Source organism: Phaethon aethereus, assembly GCF_964289735.1.
Source record: "Phaethon aethereus genome assembly, chromosome: 9".
Lineage (NCBI taxonomy): Eukaryota > Metazoa > Chordata > Aves > Phaethontiformes > Phaethontidae > Phaethon > Phaethon aethereus.
The window spans coordinates 2,486,059-2,503,106 of NC_138585.1; the positions used below are offsets into that span (position 1 = coordinate 2,486,059).

The 17,048-nt window shown below is 43.7% G+C and overlaps 1 protein-coding gene across 1 annotated transcript in view; it reads left to right on the forward strand.

Moving 5' to 3' along the window:
• The window catches only part of PPP2R3A (protein phosphatase 2 regulatory subunit B''alpha), a gene marked incomplete at both ends in the record, with an annotated part of 42,752 nt that extends 27,516 nt beyond the window's left edge, over nt 1-15,236 (forward strand). Inside the window, 8 exons of the mRNA XM_082003323.1 lie at nt 1,796-1,882; nt 4,285-4,441; nt 6,474-6,522; nt 7,114-7,203; nt 8,191-8,366; nt 8,899-9,017; nt 10,670-10,776; nt 15,140-15,236. Of these exons, the coding sequence (XP_081859449.1) occupies nt 1,796-1,882; nt 4,285-4,441; nt 6,474-6,522; nt 7,114-7,203; nt 8,191-8,366; nt 8,899-9,017; nt 10,670-10,776; nt 15,140-15,236 (882 nt within the window). The remainder of the gene's footprint in view (nt 1-1,795; nt 1,883-4,284; nt 4,442-6,473; nt 6,523-7,113; nt 7,204-8,190; nt 8,367-8,898; nt 9,018-10,669; nt 10,777-15,139) is intronic.
• Between the last annotated feature and the right edge of the window lie 1,812 nt (nt 15,237-17,048).

The following is a 17,048-nucleotide window of genomic DNA, read 5'->3' on the forward strand; positions in this document are numbered from 1 at the left end:
TTCAGTCTCTGAGCCCTTGTGCAATCTGGAAGCAAAGGCCAAACAAAGTCCAAAAATAAAGTCCGGAATGGCAGCGGCTGCCAGAGGTATTAAAGAAGAAACAAACATACAGCTCTTTCATTGTGCTTAAGACCAGAAAAGATCATTGTGATTACCTAGTCTGACCTCTTGCATTACACAAGCCATAGAACATTGCTCAGTGATTGCTATAGTTAGGGTAGGTTTGTTTGTTTGTTTTTAATTGCATTAACACCCAACTTTGGAAGGCCATCCATCTTGGATTGAAGTCTGGAGTGATAAAGAGCCTGCAGTGTTTCTCTGGGAGTTGTCCCGGTGGTTAATGGTGGTATAAGAGAACTGCACTCTTATCTGTCTGAATTAGGCTGACTTCAGCTTCTAGTTATGTATTTCATGAGAGACAAAAAGTACTCCTGCTGTCCCACCTCTCCCCATGTAGGCTTTTAAGGACTGGGATAGCTACCAATAGGTGTCATGTACAGCTGACTATATTAGTTCTCTCTCTTCAAGATACATTTTGAATCTTGAAATCATTCTTCTTGTTCTCAAAATTATTTGTGCTCATCAGCATTTACTGTCTCACTAATCTGTGTATCCAAAGCAGACTTAGCAACAATCTCATACCTGGTTCCAGATCTGTTCTTGTCTGAGAACCAGCCCTTGTGTGACTTGAGTCAAAGCATGGCCTTTAAGTGATGATTGCCCACTTGAAGCTAGTTCAAGCTAAGAAACAAGCCCATCCCGTTTCATTTGTTAACCAGATTAATCCCTATAATGTCCTTACTGTTGTGTAAAGTTAATTTTTTTGTTGAAATAGCATGCACTATTAAGGTTTACCAAAATTCTAGGATAAAATGTCAACATGATGTCAGAAACATCAAAGGCTTGTCTGTATTAGGTTGCATCAACAAGAATTATATTCCATAGATTTCAGTGCTGATAGTCAAATTAATTATATTTCTAATTTCTCTTGTAGAAGGTGTGTGTTTGTTGTTGTTTCCCCTGTTTATTCTTGCATGTGCTTGATAACACATTTGTGTTTTCTCCACTTTGTGATGATATTTGACAAGCTAACGAGCAGACAAGGAATGGTTCAGCTTGCTTTTTTAGATACTTGGGAGTACTCCGTCTCACGTGAACTGCTTCTTTCGGGTTCTCAGAATTCTCTACATTGCCGCCTGCTCTTTACTCACCTTCACCAGAGGCAGATCAGTAAAGGAGCCGAATGAGATTAACACCTACCTAAGATAAATGCAGACAGATAATATCTATTGCTTACTTTCATTGGAGCCACCAGGAGGATGAGGCATTGTTACAGACACAATAAGTCGAACATCAGTTGTGGCTTTCATTTACATGTCCTATTTACTCTTCAAAAGTCGTGATTTTTTTTTTTTCTGAAGTGCAGAACATTGAGTTCCACGCAAGCTATAGTGCCTAAAGCCTGAAAAACTCAGTTTCAAAGTGATTTGTCTGCACTTTGAACATACTCTCTGACAAAAATAATGCATCTGCATGGTCAAAGATGTGAATTAAGAGCAGTGAAAATATTTGCAGAAGGGAAATGGATAATGCTGTTTCAGAAACAAATATTACTTTCAGACTGCATCGTGAATTAAGGATAGCAGTATCTACAAAAAAAAATCACAAAGAGTTTTTTTAAAAAAAAAAAGTCCCTTTAGGATGAGTGAATAAACAAAATAAAGTTACTGCATTTAAATTCCCAAACTGGTATATTTCAGGAGTTGATTTATAGAGCACTGTTCCTGTGTTGCAGGTTATACAGAGAATATTCTACACAGTCAATCGATCCTGGTCTGGGAAGATCACTCTAACAGAGCTGAGGAAAAGCAACTTCTTGCAAGTATGTTGGTTTCTGCCTGAACAAGAAGTAGAATGCATCATACCTTTGTTCCTATAGCTGTATACCATATAGTGAGGGAGCTGTGCCTAGGTTGTAGCGAGGTAGGCCAGATGCTCAGTGCCAGGAGAGTCCCAGAGCTGGTGGAGGAGTTGTGTCCGAGTTGAGATGAGAGAAGACCAGGGACTGGAGCAGCCAAGAGTGCGCTGACAGAAGGTCGAGGGGCGACTGTGCACCCGCTCGCTCTGAAGCTGCATCGGGCAAATTGGCTCTTGGCTCCTGATCTAGCCAGAGGGGAAGGGAAGCAAGGCACAGCAGTGCACCTATATGGCTCATGGAATGGCCAAGAATAGCTGGTGGATTGCCTGCAATAGTGGGGGGTAGGACAGCCATCTTCCTGACTCCCAGCTGGCAATCAGCCCACTGACAGTTGGCCAGGCATGTTGTGCTGTGCAGTTGCAGACCGTGCACCTCAGAAGCCAATTTCCACTTCTGCAGTAGACGTCTTCAGAAAGGTTAATGAATGAAGTTCAGTTCTCGTTACAATCTTTGCCATGTATCCTTATGTTGGGCAGAGGTTTCAGGATTTGTATCTCTTGTCTGTATATTTTGTCCAAAAGCACCAAGTTAAAACTGTCTAAGGGTGTTCAACTCCAGCCCAACCTAAAAAAGCAAAAGGTCTTTGGGCTGAAAGGCCAAGGACTCAGCTAAAGCAGTGAGACTTCCCTAAAGCAGTGAGACTTCCCTACCGCATCCCGTTCTCTCTTCCAGATGTAGAGTGCTGTCTTCCTCAAAAGCCTCAAGTATGAATTCGCGCTTCTCCTCCTTTCAGATGTCTTCTGCCCCCGATTACATCAGCTAATGAAAAAAATCAGTGTTCCCTTGGATTGCCTCATGCCAGTCTAAGCCCTCTGATCCCAGTTCCTCCCTAACCTTTATTATAAACAAATCCTCCCAACTTATCCTGCATCTTTATTCACTCATTTTCTCCCTTTATACACTCTTCATCCTTCTTCTTCTTGCATATCTGCTCTTTCATGTACTGCAGCAGGAAAGTTTAGCTCTGGGGCCATAATTTTGCTTCGGCAGCTGTCTGCTGCATGTGTAAATGGCATATTTTGGCATGATTTCTTTCTATAAAAGAAAAAAAATATTGAAAAACCTCCTCATGTGATTATCATCTGCAAAGAAATGGAGAAACCCATGAAAAATCTGAAGAGGCTAGAGAGTGATTGATCAGACGTTTTTAGACTTGAGTGTCAGCAAGTCAGAACAGTGCAGGTCTGGCAGTGCCATCCTGTTGTCCCTGCCTGAAACTTTACTCAACCTGGTGGACAGCAGGATGTGAGGGCTTTGTTGAGACTCAATTGTGTTCCCTGGACATGGAGATGACTGAAAGTTGACATTGAAGTATCAGTGCCTACATATAGCACAGCATCTGGCTCTATGGCTATGGATAGAAGGGTCACTAAGCCTGCTTAGAGGGACAGCCCTCTGGGATAGCTCTTAGGCTGTGTTTCACCTCTTCCCTTCTGAGAGGCTGGGAGGGCAGACCTATAGCTCACTTGAGTCAATTAGACTTTTCACATTCCTGCAGCCATCATTTATTAGACTGAAAAGGCTGCCTGGTGTCCCATGGCCTCAGCACTAGGAGAAAGGCAAGCAAGGAGGTAGCACTGGTAGATGTGCAATACCCTGCTGTTGGTGGGAAGGCGGAGTGGAGGGAAGGACAGAGGTGTGAGGTGGGAATAAAACAAGGATGTTGTCGCTAAATGTTTTCTAACAAGGCATGTTAACAGATGTCATGGTTGGAAATCTGTCTATAAGCCTCCCAGTTAAACCAGACTAATTCCTGTCAGCGACAGCCCAGGAACAACAGTGTGATTGGTTTGATCTGCCTGGGATCCATCCCTCCTTCCCCAGTCCAGGCATGAATCTGGAGCAAGACTGGATTTTGCCCTTTGAGAGCCAGGCAAGGAAGTGGGATGTGTAAAAATGTATCTCGGTTCCTGCGGAGAACTGTGGGCTTGCTGTTGTAAATGGCTCAAAGAGTCTTTGGTGCAAGTCAGAGATGTTTGACAAATAAAATGGATCCCAGCTGAGACAGCAATTGTGTTCTTGTTTCTCTGCCTCACTCTTCACTATAGCTGAAAATTAGCAGAAATTGTTCACAGGAGTGGCAGAAATATTGTGCATACATAGCTAACCAGGATAGCCAAGCCAGATGCTGTATAAGTGCCTGTTGAGAAATGCAGCAACAAAATCTCCTACAGGGGAGAAAGGCTGCATTTTGGATTAGCTCTCAGAGCTGTGTTCACCCAACTTCCCCAGAGGTTGGAGGACTTCAGCTGCTGAACAGCCTCTTTGGCTAGGTTTAACTTCCCACTTTATTTGTACTCTTTCAGACTCTTGCTCTCTTGGAAGAAGAGGATGACATAAATCAGATCACAGATTATTTCTCCTACGAGCACTTCTATGTTATATACTGTAAATTCTGGGAGCTGGACACTGACCATGATCTTTACATCAGCCAGAAGGATCTGGCTAGGTACAGTGATCAAGGTATGCTGCCTGCAAGCTGTGGTGCGATGAAAGGTGTTTCTGAAAATACAATGTTCCCACTAAAGACTAAAGCCTACCTCTAATTTGGTTAATTTGCTGCCTCAAAAAATGTGAATGGAGCCATCCATCTCTTAACACAAATACTGATTTACAGAGCCAGTTGTAGGGGCTTAGACACAGAGAAATGCAATACACACTTTTTTCTGCGTAAGTAGCTAGAGAGGGAGCTTCTGTTCATGTGTGGGTCACTGCCAGAAGGACAAGCTAAAAGAATATCTTGATTATTTGCTAAGAGTTTTGCAGGACCTTGGAAGTAGCGACAAGAAAGACAAGCCCATATGAACTTCAAAGGTTGCTGAAGTACAATCTTGTTATGTGTGAGAGAAATTCCAGAGTCCAGTGAAGCTTGGTGAATGTCAGTTTGCAGATGCACTCTGGAGAACATCTCTTGAGTTCAGTGTGGAACTCCTTTCCACAAGTTGAGCAGATGCTATGAGTTTTCAAAAGTTCAAGGCACAAATCCACAAAGGACTAAAATATCCAAAGGCACTTGTTCTATATGCTTGTGCTAAATGGAGGCACTTGGACTGGCTGTTTTTAGGATTATCCATGTTCTGAGGGCATGATATGCCCATGTTAGAGATCTGTTAGGTCTCATGATATGACGTATTGTACAAAAGCTTGAGTTATTGACCAGCATGTTTAATCCTGAAGAGAAAGCCTTCTTGGACCATTTCATGTGGTTGCTGCACTCTTTGGGAAAGTAGGTCTGGGACAGAGAATCAGATTTGGGGAAATGGGACATTTGGACACAACGTGTGACAGGAGGTGCAGGAAAGGTGAAGAGTGTGGTAAGGTGTTGTAGTGTGTAGGGCTACAGGGCTCTGGAGGTGCTGTCAGGAGTTGTCAGGCACTGCTGGAGCTCTGGGGATGGGGACAACATTTTGTAGGAGCCAAGATCCTAGTGGGCTGAAGTAAGGAAGAAGGAAGTGGGGGTGAGAATGACAATGCTATAGGTATGTGCGTGTGTCAGAGTGGTGTGGTGGCCCATGTGCTCCAAATGCAGGGAAGGCCGTGGGGGGTGTATGGCAGTCACAGGGGGCAGGAGAGCTGATAAGAGGGCTGGATGGGGTGAGGATGAGGGGTGCCCAACTTCAGACAGGTGATATGGGAGACTTGGTCCCTGCTGGGAATGCAGGGATGGAGTATTTGTTGCACAGGAGGCTTGAGAACACTGGGTGCTGTGGGCAGGGTGAAGGGGAGAAGCCGTCAGTGCAGTGGTACAGCAGCCCGTCAGCACTACGCCAAGGGGATTTGAAGGGCTGTGCAGGTTGGGTCTGCCTGGCTGGTGTGTCAGAAGTGTGCCAGGTCTACTGAAGTGATGGAGAACATGTAGAAGGAGCTAAGGTGGGGGTCTAAAGGAAGTGTGTCAGCAGTCTGGGAGGGTGAGGTCAGTGTGCAAATCCTGCACAAGACTGGTACTTGCTGCTTGGCTGGTGTGTCTCTGCCGTAACAATCCATCCCACACATTTCCTGGCTGGCGAAGCTTTCCCACTCACCTAAAACGATGCTTGTTTTTCATTGTCCTTTCTTGCAGCAGGGTTGCCACAGCTTGTGCTCGGCTAGGTGTCTTGTAGGGATCTGATATGTGATTTTTGCTTGATAGCTGAACTTCTTTTGTAGACACTGAAATTGTCTCCTATTGGCAGGATTTGCTTATACGACAAGTCCTACTACAGCAAAGCAGGAGTAACACTGCCCATGTCCACGAACCCAGATCACAGACAGTTGCCATATTTGTGGAGAATTATGGTGTTTGGGAGGATGCAAAGGCAGACACACTGGGAGAATCATCTTTGGTTTTTACAAAATGCTGCTAAACAGCGACCAGTAAAGTGGCTAGACAGGCAATGTAGATGGAGCTTTCTTTTAGCAATGGGAAATGGCTTTGTGTGGATTCAGCATAAAGAACTGATTGTAGTTATTCCTGTGACCTGTAGCTTCATTTTCTCTACGTTTTCTTTGTTTCCAGCTTTATCAAACAGGATTATCGAGCGAATATTCAGCGGCGCTGTGGTGAGGTGAGGAATAGCATACTAGTTGGGGATAGAAGTGAAAGGAATTTCTGTCAGGCTGATTAGACGTGCAAGATACTCTCAAAAATCCTCGCTGATCAGAATGGTTTCCAACATGGTGCTCCAGTTGGAGCTGCCTGAAAATGGAGTGGGACTTGTGGGTATCTTAAGAAAACAAATTAAAAAATCCCATAGGATGACCACCTATAGATCTCATTGTAGAACAAGCTGGGCATAGCCAGAGGGAAAGCCGGAGGGAACATGCAAGCACTGTGTGTTTGTGCCCCACAATGGCATGGGGATAGCTGGAGAGCACTGCTTTAAAGTCTCTGAAAAATAAAACAGCCTGGCACTTGTTGTGGGAGGGGATGTGGTAAATGAGCCTCAGCCCTGCAGTCACAGCAAGGCAGCAAATGCCTTGGGGAGGGGCACAAGGACTGGTGCTGGGGAGTGCAGGGAGTACAGGCTAAATGGGTGACCATTTTCTCTCACCAGTGATTTGGGGGTTTTGAAAAATATGTTTGATAACATTCTGAGTATTTAGGAGCCTGGTGGTTTGTTGTTTTGTTTGGGTTTTTTTCCTCCTGTGTCTTCCAGAGGCAATGAAGTTCAAAAGGAAGGCCGCATGAGTTACGCTGACTTTGTGTGGCTCCTGATTTCAGAGGAAGACAAAAGGAGTGCTACAAGGTCTGACTGATTTCTGTGTCTTAGTAGAAGTATTGAGATGAGCAAATGAGATTATAGAAACTTCTGCGACCTACTGCTTTCTATAAAAGACAGCAGCGTGGGTTCCAATGATTATTCGGAAGAAAGCAACTTAACTGTCAATATTTGGTTAAATCATTTGCCTTTCTTGAGAAGAAATTGTTTAGAGCAGAGTTCTTTTGTAATGTTAAATGTCTTGGTAGGCATCAATCCCTTTGGTTGCCCCATGCCATGGAGCACTGGCTCTGGGGTAAACCCAGGAGATGTTTGCAGAAGATAGGCACATTCCCTTCATGCATGTCACAAGTGCGTAAGAAGGGTTTGTAGGGAGACTTCACTATGTCACTTTGTAAAACCTGCCCATGTGCCTGGTTTGTACAGCCAGCGGGAGACTATTGTGCAGAGCTGAACTAGATCTGCATGTGATTATTAGGATGAGGAATCTTACGAGTAAAAATGAGAAGAAGAATTCATAAATGCAGGGTTGGGCTATCCAGTGGTGAAGGAAGGATGTAGAGTGCAACTGCCTGAAAGCATTGCCTTCTGTGTAAGAGAGAAGTGCATACCATGCCTGCCTCATCACTCACCAGGGTCGCTCAGGGATAGCCAGTTTCCTGGGCTCAGAATTATATTGTATTTGGCCAACTTTGGCTGCTGAATCAGACAGAGGTACTCTAACCTATGTGAGCCAGATGAGCTGCAGCACAGTGGACACTTGCTACAGCTACCAGATGAAACAGTTCATGAGCACAGCGGTGCTCACAAGCCACCTAGGAGACTAACAGGAGGTGCTCTTGATTGTTGGCCTGTGCCCCGGTTCTTCCCAAAGGGTATTTTCAGCCCTGGTTTTATGCTAGCCTTTGGGCAGAAGAGCATGGCGGGGGGCAGGATGTGCGTTGCTGCAATCTCTGCTGTATGGATTTCTTAGGGCAGTGCTGTGCTTTCAGTAGTCCTGTCTCATGTTCCTAGCATTGAGTACTGGTTTCGGTGCATGGACCTGGATGGGGATGGAGTGCTCTCCATGTATGAACTGGAGTACTTTTATGAGGAGCAGTGTGAGCGGATGGAAGTGATGGGCATAGAACCACTGCCATTTCATGACTTGCTCTGTCAGATGCTTGATCTCGTTAAGCCAGAGAGGGAAGGTAAGTCCTGTTTAATAGGAGTTTCCATCCTCTTTGATCTCTGGTGGATTGGGAGAGCAACGTCACTGTGAAACCCATCTGTAGGTAGAGCCTTGTGTTAGAATCACAAGGTAAAAGTCTGAACAATGGCTATTGTGCCATAACGTTATGCATCAGGAGGTTTGAAATACTAAAAGAAGAGACCTTGTGAATTAACTTGCTGGAACTGGAGCGACAAGTCTTGTATATTCCAGCTGTGGGATGTGCTGACAGCCTAGATTATGAAACTGGACCATCCCGGTTCACATTCTTTCACATTTCATATGAATATGAAAGACCTCCATATGCCTGTGAGGTTTAAGTTTAATAAATGTACCCATTTATTGAATAATGTTTAAATCCTTGACTGGCTTGGGAAAAAACTTTTTAATATCATAGCATTGATTTTATAATTCATTGATTTTATAATTAATACTTTGATAAGACTGGCAGGGAACGGGTCCAGTCTCTCGCTAAGAACTCAGCACAATACTGTGGGTTTGTTTTTCTTCAGGAAGAGTAACCCTGCGAGACCTGAAAAGGTGCAGAATGGCTCATGTCTTCTACAACACCTTCTTTAATTTAGAGAAGTATCTGGACAATGAACAGAGGGACCCCTTTGCAGTGCAAAAGGTATAAATCACCTTTATTTCTAAATACAGGCCATCTCAAACCCGTCTCTGCAATGCAACCAGATGTAGGGAAAATCCAATGGAATATAAGCAAACCTTTTTCACAGTAGGGCGGTTAAATGCTGGAGCATGTTGCCCAGAGAGGTTGTCCAGCTTCTATTTCTGGAGGTTTTCAAGATGTGACTGGACAAAACCTTGGGTCCCCTGATCTGACCTCATAGCAAACCTGATTTGAGCAGAGGTTGGGACTAGAGATCTGGGTCGCTTCCAACACAAAGTTTACTGCTATTCTATGATTTGGTTGCCATCACTGATCCTACTACACCAGCACTAGCAGTGCAGAGTGTGACTCTAGAGAGAATGATTGCAACCTGCTGAGTTGCACTGATTCAGCGGGCTCAGCCACACTAGAAGGAAATGTGGTTTACGCGGTTTAGAAAGGAGCTGTGAGATGCCAAACTTGAGATCTCGTTTGTCTCTTCGCATCCCCTACACAGCTGCAGTCATAAATAAGTAGGCTACATGTGAAGATTTATTAAACATCTGAGTTGGAGTCTGATCCTTAAAACAGCACCAGCAATTTTCCCATAGCCTAAACAGAACCAGAGATAGACCTTCTTTACAACACAGGGGTCGAGACAGACGGGTTGCCAACTCCGTGATCAGGCCACACATGCGGCAGACTTGATGGAAGGTTTGGATATTGCAGATTGTGCCTGGGTATCAGCCTGGCTGCTCTGTCATTCATCGTCCTCTCTTCCCAAGCAGTGAAAATATAGGAGGAGATTGTGGCTTTTGTATTGTGCAGTTGTTGCTCACCACTAATTGTGGGATGGTCAGAGACTTGAGTATTGTCAGCTGTTGGTGTAAAGTCCCTCACCTCTGGTTCCCCTTGCATATCCAGTGAAATCAGCTGTGTCTATGGCTTAAAGACTATCTCCTAGAAGCCTCTTATCTGATCAAAGTACAGCAAAGTGGTGGGGATGCCAAAATCAACTCTGGTTCCCTCCCAGCCGCTCCCACATAACCTGTAAGAGGAACTTCATGGTTCCATGATTCAAGGCTTAAATATATCCCAATCCAGAACCACTCTACTTTTGTTTGTTTGTTTAAACTGGATCATCATAAGAGCAGTCAAATGGGGCCAGGGGGGTAACTTATTTTCTCCCTCTTAAATGGCAGAGGGCCAAATGTTTATAAGGATGTTACTCTGTAACCTTCTCTCAAACTTAGCAAACTGTGAAGAGTTCCTCAAAAGATCAGTTACAATTAACATTTAATTAAAGATTTTAAATCACTAAGTGCTATAACCAATTACAAAGTGCACAGGTGCAGGGCTTGCTGAGCTAGAGCAAAGAAAATGTACAGTTATTGACGTTTAGCATTTCTGAAATGAAGCAGGCTCAGCTTGTTGGCAGCTTAGGTCACACACTGAGCTTTATTAGGCTAAGGGATGTATTTTTTCATAGTCATTTATGTGCAGATGTTAAAATAGTTTTCAGATAATTGTGAATCTTTCAGTTAAGGCAAGTTTTGACTAGCTGTTTCTAGTTGCTTACCATTCCTAGAATTGCTGTTTCACATGTTTAGACCTATTGTAAACAGCTGTAGAGAGGTATGGACACGGTGTGCTTGACTGTCCGATCTCTTTAGGACGTTGAAAATGATGGCCCTGAACCTTCTGACTGGGACAGATACGCTGCCGAAGAGTACGAGATTCTTGTGGCTGAGGAATCTGGGAACGAACCGTTACAAGAAGGGTAAGCACAGGCATTGCACTGCCCTGGGGACACGCTGTTTGGCTCCGGACGCAGTTTAGGAGGAGCGTGCAGATGCCACTTTTAACAGAGGTAGTGGATTAGCAGACGTACCATTTGGACTCAACACTGGAGCATGTGAAGCCCAAAACCATTGCTGCAAAAGGCAGCAGTGGTGCATTTGTCACAATGGGCTTCTTTGTGGGCAGCCATTTGAATCAGCAACACGCACTGCGGTAAGGAAGATAGCTGGGAAAAAGGACAAAGCCTTTTTCTTTTGGCAACCGTACAAAAAAAGAAATCAAATGACTCTTGCTAGCCTTGGCCATGTATTGACCATGTCGCACTATCATAGATTGGAAGCTGTGCTCTGTTGCATTTATTATACCTAGCGGAGACGTTCTTTAGCCAAAAAATTTTATTTTCTGCCAAACCTTATACCTATTAGTCTGTGTTCTTCATAAGGTCTGTTTGAATGTTCTAATTAATTTATTAAGTTTGTTGAGACTTTTTCTTTAAAACACTGTTGGTTCCTGCAATACCTACACTCATTTTTGCAGCCTTCTGTAGAATTATGGACAGACACTGGCTATCCTTAGAGTCACTGAATTTAGGCAGAGCAGTTGCTTCAGGGCTTCCTGCAGAGGCTCCAAATGGAGACTCAGTATATTTATCTTTTAGATTTCTATCTGCGTTAGTATCTGCTTGAGAATATTTCTCTGGAAGTCTCCAGGTTAATATAACAAACGTCCAAAGAATACTTACTCCTTGTTAATCTTGCATGATTGAGGTTTTCATCCATTCTTGAACAGTATTTCTAGAGGCATTAAAGTAAGAGTACTGAGAAGATTGCATAATTCTCAAAACTTCCCACACTGGAAAGTGCTTGGGATAACAGTAGCACGTACTAATTAGCCATAGAGATTTGCAAAGCTATTGAGTGCTAGGTTTCCCTCCCTCCCTGTGATGTGCATCCAAACAGCTATGGGCTGTTCCCTCATCTCCTTCGAGCTGCCTTGCCTTTTTGTGGCCTTCACAATGGAAGATGAGGTAACACGGGATGGAAGATAAAATTGCTGTTCCCCTGCAGCTGCTTTGCGGCACCTGTGTCCTTGGCACAGAAAAGAAATAGGAGTCTGCCATAAAAGCTTTGCAGCACCATGAATCCCCAAACTCACCAAAAACAGAGGAAAGGGCCAGGTGATGTCTGATTTTTTAAGTCCAAAACAGCTTTGTGTCTTCCTGTAAAGAGCATGTCAGCAACCTTGCTGCTTGCTTTTAAGAGCCCCTGAAAAGCTCTGTAGTCATGGCAGCAGGATTAGATCTCATTTGTGGAGCATAGCAACAGACCATGCAGGAAAAAAAGGAAGGGAAAAAGAAAAACAAAGAGCTGGATGCCCAGACAAATTTGCCAGAAACAGGCATTGAGTTTTTGTACATACATTATATCTGCTGTCCTTTGAGGATGACAGAAACAGGGACAAACCCAGGACAATTTATGAGCTCTATGAGAGACCCAAAGATTTTTGGCTAAGTTAGCTGGCAGAATCTGATTTGTCTTATTAATGCATTTGAAAATAACCATCAGTGAGCAGTCACAGATGAATTAGTAATTGTGTACCACATTTGTGACTCAGCCCTGTCCATAGCTTCTCTGGGTGGAAGATTTCTAAAACCAGGCAGTGTCTGGCTGGCTGCAGGCTTGCCCGTGGGAGAGCACTGCTCCTGGAAGAGGAATCTCATCGAGACATAGTGGATACTCAGAGTCACTTCAAGGATGCTATGACTATATTGAGAGCTACAGTCACCAAAAGTAAGATAAGAGAAAGATGTCTCAAGACAACAATGAAGCATCATGTTTCCCTGGAAGCGTAAGCTGATCTGAACACTCCTCAGCCATCCTCTTGCTTTATACATCCGTGTGAGATTCAATGAAGAGAGTCTCTTCCCTGGTGAATGTATATGCACGTTATTGCTTGAAGGCAGAACCAATAGTTGAATCTGACCAACACAAGCTCTTAATGCAGATATAAGCATTGGTTTTGCAGAAATCTTTTCTTGCAATCCAGGCTCTGGCCTGCCTGGCAGAAGCAGATAATGCTTTGTTCACTCTTCCAGAAACCAGTTTCAGCCAGCTGATATATACATGGAAGCCACAGATGCCTTCATGGAAAGAGGTTTTTCTGCATAGGAAGGGAAATAAGGAGGAAGAGGCCATCCTTTATCAGCTGCTGCTAGGAAAGAATCCCCTTCACCTAAGCAAGAAGGAGCAAGGGCACAACACAGAGCAATCCTGCTCAGAGGCGGATAGTTGGGACAAAGGCACAGGATCAGATGATGTTGGTTTAGGCAGCTTAGACCGTATTTCTTGTCTCCCTCAAGTTGGCTGTTGACTCAGTTGCTCACTTTCGGGAACTCAGCAGCATAACGAAGGGAAAGGGGGAAGAAGTACATGGCTGAAACCAACCAGTGACAAAACATGTGTGTCAGAAAGAAGGGCAAAGAATTACCTGAAGTAATTTGCCTTCTCTGAACAACCTAGAATTGCCATGGTTGAATCTTGAGGAACGGGTGTTTAATCTACATGAATCCATATGTGTATTTATGGGACTGTGAAATTTTGAAACTGGCCTGGAAATAGAGAAGGTGATTATCTTTAGTGCTAATCTGATGGAAAAGCTGTCCCTTGGATGCCTCCTAGCCATAAAGGTGGGAAGCATTTTTTCCAAGATGGGAAAGGCAGGCACTGTTGATACTTAAGGAGCAAAAGAGTGATGTGGAAAAGTAACTCACATGAGAAAGGACAATGGGAAGCCCCTGTCGAAGAAGACATGAGAAGGTTTAGTCCAGAAGCAAAAGGCACCAGAAAAATACTATAACAGAGCCCCAAATGCTGGTGAGTGTGCAAGATAACAATACAGGAAACGGGTCATATTCTATGTACAGGAAAAGGAAGAAAGCTAACAGAAGTTGGTAAAATTGCAGGAAAATGGGACACAAAAGAAACATTCCTAAGAACAGCATTCAGATGGAAATAAAACGTTTTCCTCAGCTGCATCATCTTAAATCAAGGAGATATTAGAGAAACTGAGGCATGTACAAACACACAGAGTCCAGTCGCGGGTGGGGAGCGCAGGGCCACGCAGACTCCCGACAGGTACCACTTAAGCAAAAAGTGTGCATATCACATACTTCTTGCAACTTTGCGTGCATGATCAGGACAGATACTGGTGTAGGATCCAGACCGTTGTTTCCCTGCTCCCACTTATGCAATGATCCAGAAGGTGGCAGAATTACTCAGCAGGTGCTTTTCTTCACAGAAGAAAAGATGAAGATGTTGTCCAGGAAGAGCTCAATGCTGTTTGTCTCTTCTTCACATAGGGATCACCAGCCTATAGCATGGAATCATCCCCACAGCAGGACATACATACTGACAGGCTCCCAAGGATTTGCTGTGCCTGCGTGTGGGTTAGTAAAGGGAAAAACAGCACAAGAAGCGGTAGGCAGTTCTTTCTTGGCACCATCCATGCTGGGGTATCAAAGGAGTTAACCTTCCTGCAGCACAGTTTGTCACTGAACAAACTAGAGCTATTCCTGTGCTTGCCATTGGAACACCTGCTGCAACATCTCCTTCATAAGCAGCATTGCTTTCAGAACAAAAGGAAGAATTTGAATTTTTTGGGAGCCCTGAGAAACTAACCTGTACTGTGCTGAGGCTGGAGGGAAAACATCTTAAAAACATAATTTCTCAGGAACAGAAATGGGATGAGAGGCCCAAAGCAATATCTTCTGCTGCAGAGCACAGAACCCAACCAGCCCAAATAGCGCAACTGGCTGGAGCTGAGAATTCGCAGCCAAACCTCCCCAGGCCATAAATGCTAAGACCTGGATATTAAACCAAGTGAGAAAGGAACATGACAGCGTGGCCATAATTGTTCTTCTGTGGATGTCAAAACATATCGTAAGCCAGAAGATGCTTTAGAAATGAGGTGTTCCAGAGCAAGCCTGAGCAAGCCAAATCTTCTCTAGGGCCTGCATGACTTCATTTCCACGCTGAACTGTTAAGGCTACTGTGAGTTACTGACAGTTGTTACTGAAACTGGATTCAAGTTTATAACGCTGAACACCAGTGAAAATTTGTTTCAGAACTTAAAAATGAGGATGGATGGGAGCACAAAGTCATGTCAGCTGTCAGAATACTGATTACTACCACACGTTTTCAATGCCTTATAAATATCTGCCTCGAGGTTAACACCTTGCATGCTGCTGTATTTTAGCCAGCTGCTTTAGCAGCCACGGGAATAACTTACCTGAAAACGCTCTCACCAAAATATGGCTTTTAAAGACATACCTTTTATCTTTGCAGATCATTTGAAGAAGACTATGACACAGATGAAGTCTTATCTCCCCCTGAAACTGGAGACAAGTCAGACAAACTAGTTATCTCAGATCTCTCAGCGTAGAGAAATGGAAGACATTTAATCAGTATCTTTCAAACTGGATAGCATTCAGTCCCAAGACACTTAGGGATTTTTCTTAAGTCCGGCATTGGAACGACATGCTTTATTTTGTACACTGTAACTTGAGAACCCTTTTTCTCTTCCTGTGTAATTGCAATAAGGTAATTTCTATAAAAAAGGCTTTTTACAATGTGTTATTGTGCACACTCATTAAAAATGGTGATTGCACCTTGTTTCGTTTATATATAAATTCTGTTACATCCCCAGATGTGCAATAAATGCCAGCATCTAATGATTAACTGTAACAACTGCATGCAACATCTACAGTGGTCGTTTCTCAGTCAGTTCAGTCCTGTGCCATTCTGTCCCCTTGACTTTATACCAGGAGTAAGAGAAGAGCTGCCAAATTAACTTAAATGTGTGTCTAGAAATCTTTTAAGACGCAAGTCTGAATGAAGTTCTCTTTTTTTCCCCCCCCCCCCCCCTTAGCATCCTGGAAACCAAGGCAACATGCCTGCCTGGGGGGAGACTGAACCTCCCTTTTGTGCTTTAAACCACAAGGTCTTACAGTTGATACTGGGCATATTTTACTTGTATGAATCTGTGGACAGTTAGAGCACTACATGATGTAATGTTTCTCTAAGAATTTGAGATGTAGGTAACATTTCTACGTCTTCTCCTGTGTATAAGAGGATCTTCCTCAGGCTAGTGTTGTGCCTCTATAGAAGTATTTTCGAGCATATTTACAAAAAAAGACATATATGCTGTTCAGCTGGTTTGTTGAAACTGCTGTGTCTTGTGCATACCAGTTCCGTCCATTCCCTGTGTTCTTCCCCTCTCTTGTAGTGTTAACCTGTAGCCTTCTCCAAGAGACTAAGCTGAGAGAATGAAGAAAAAACCCAAGCCAGTGTGCTAAATTTCTGTTACCAGAGCGATCCTTTAACTGGTAAAGGAATTAGTCTGTAATCTTGCCAAAAATGTATTTTCCACCCATGATGTAGGCCCCCTCTCAGAGAGGAAACACTGTAACTAATGAATTCCTGGTTTAAGTGCAAAATAAAACTGACTTTCGCCATAGAATCACAATGGGTGTCTGCAGTAATAGCACATGCTCTGCTGCTAGAGCTGCTCCTCCTTGCCTAGTAGCTGTCTGTGATTCAGCACAGAGGTGATTAGAACATATTCTTACCTCAATTTTAGCTGTCGTAGATACACAAATAGATCTCGTACTTACCTTCTCCAGCTTGGGACAAGGTTTCAGCTGTCATTTTATTTCAGCTATCGTAATTGTACCCAAATATGTAATGCTTGGTTGGTATGTATACACTATATTTCCACTTCCCTCACTGCAAGAATATCAAACCATGCCTCCCTCAGAACATGCCCGCGTGAATCCCTGCCAGAATACCTGAGACACAACTGCCAGCGCCGGGATCAGATCCCCAAGCAAGCACCTCCTTGCCTACACTAAAGGCAGAACCCATCCAGTTAATAGATAACTGGTGTATATGCATGCACGCTATTAGCCTGGTGCTTTTCATACATATGGATGCTAGCACAATGGAACATTAATCCCTAGATAATACTTCTAAGTGTTAATAATCAAGTAAGTAATTGGCTGATCACTACAATGCAGCTTCAACTTTTCCAGGAGTCTTTGAAGCATAACGCCTGCCTCCCGATGCCCAGGTGGGATATACTGCTGCCTTCTTGAGGTTAGTAACTCTCTCCTCAGGATCAAAATATGAAAGAGAGGATGTTTTCAGTTGTACTGGGCTCGGAGTTGTATTTTCTTTTTCTTGATCAAAGCTGCTA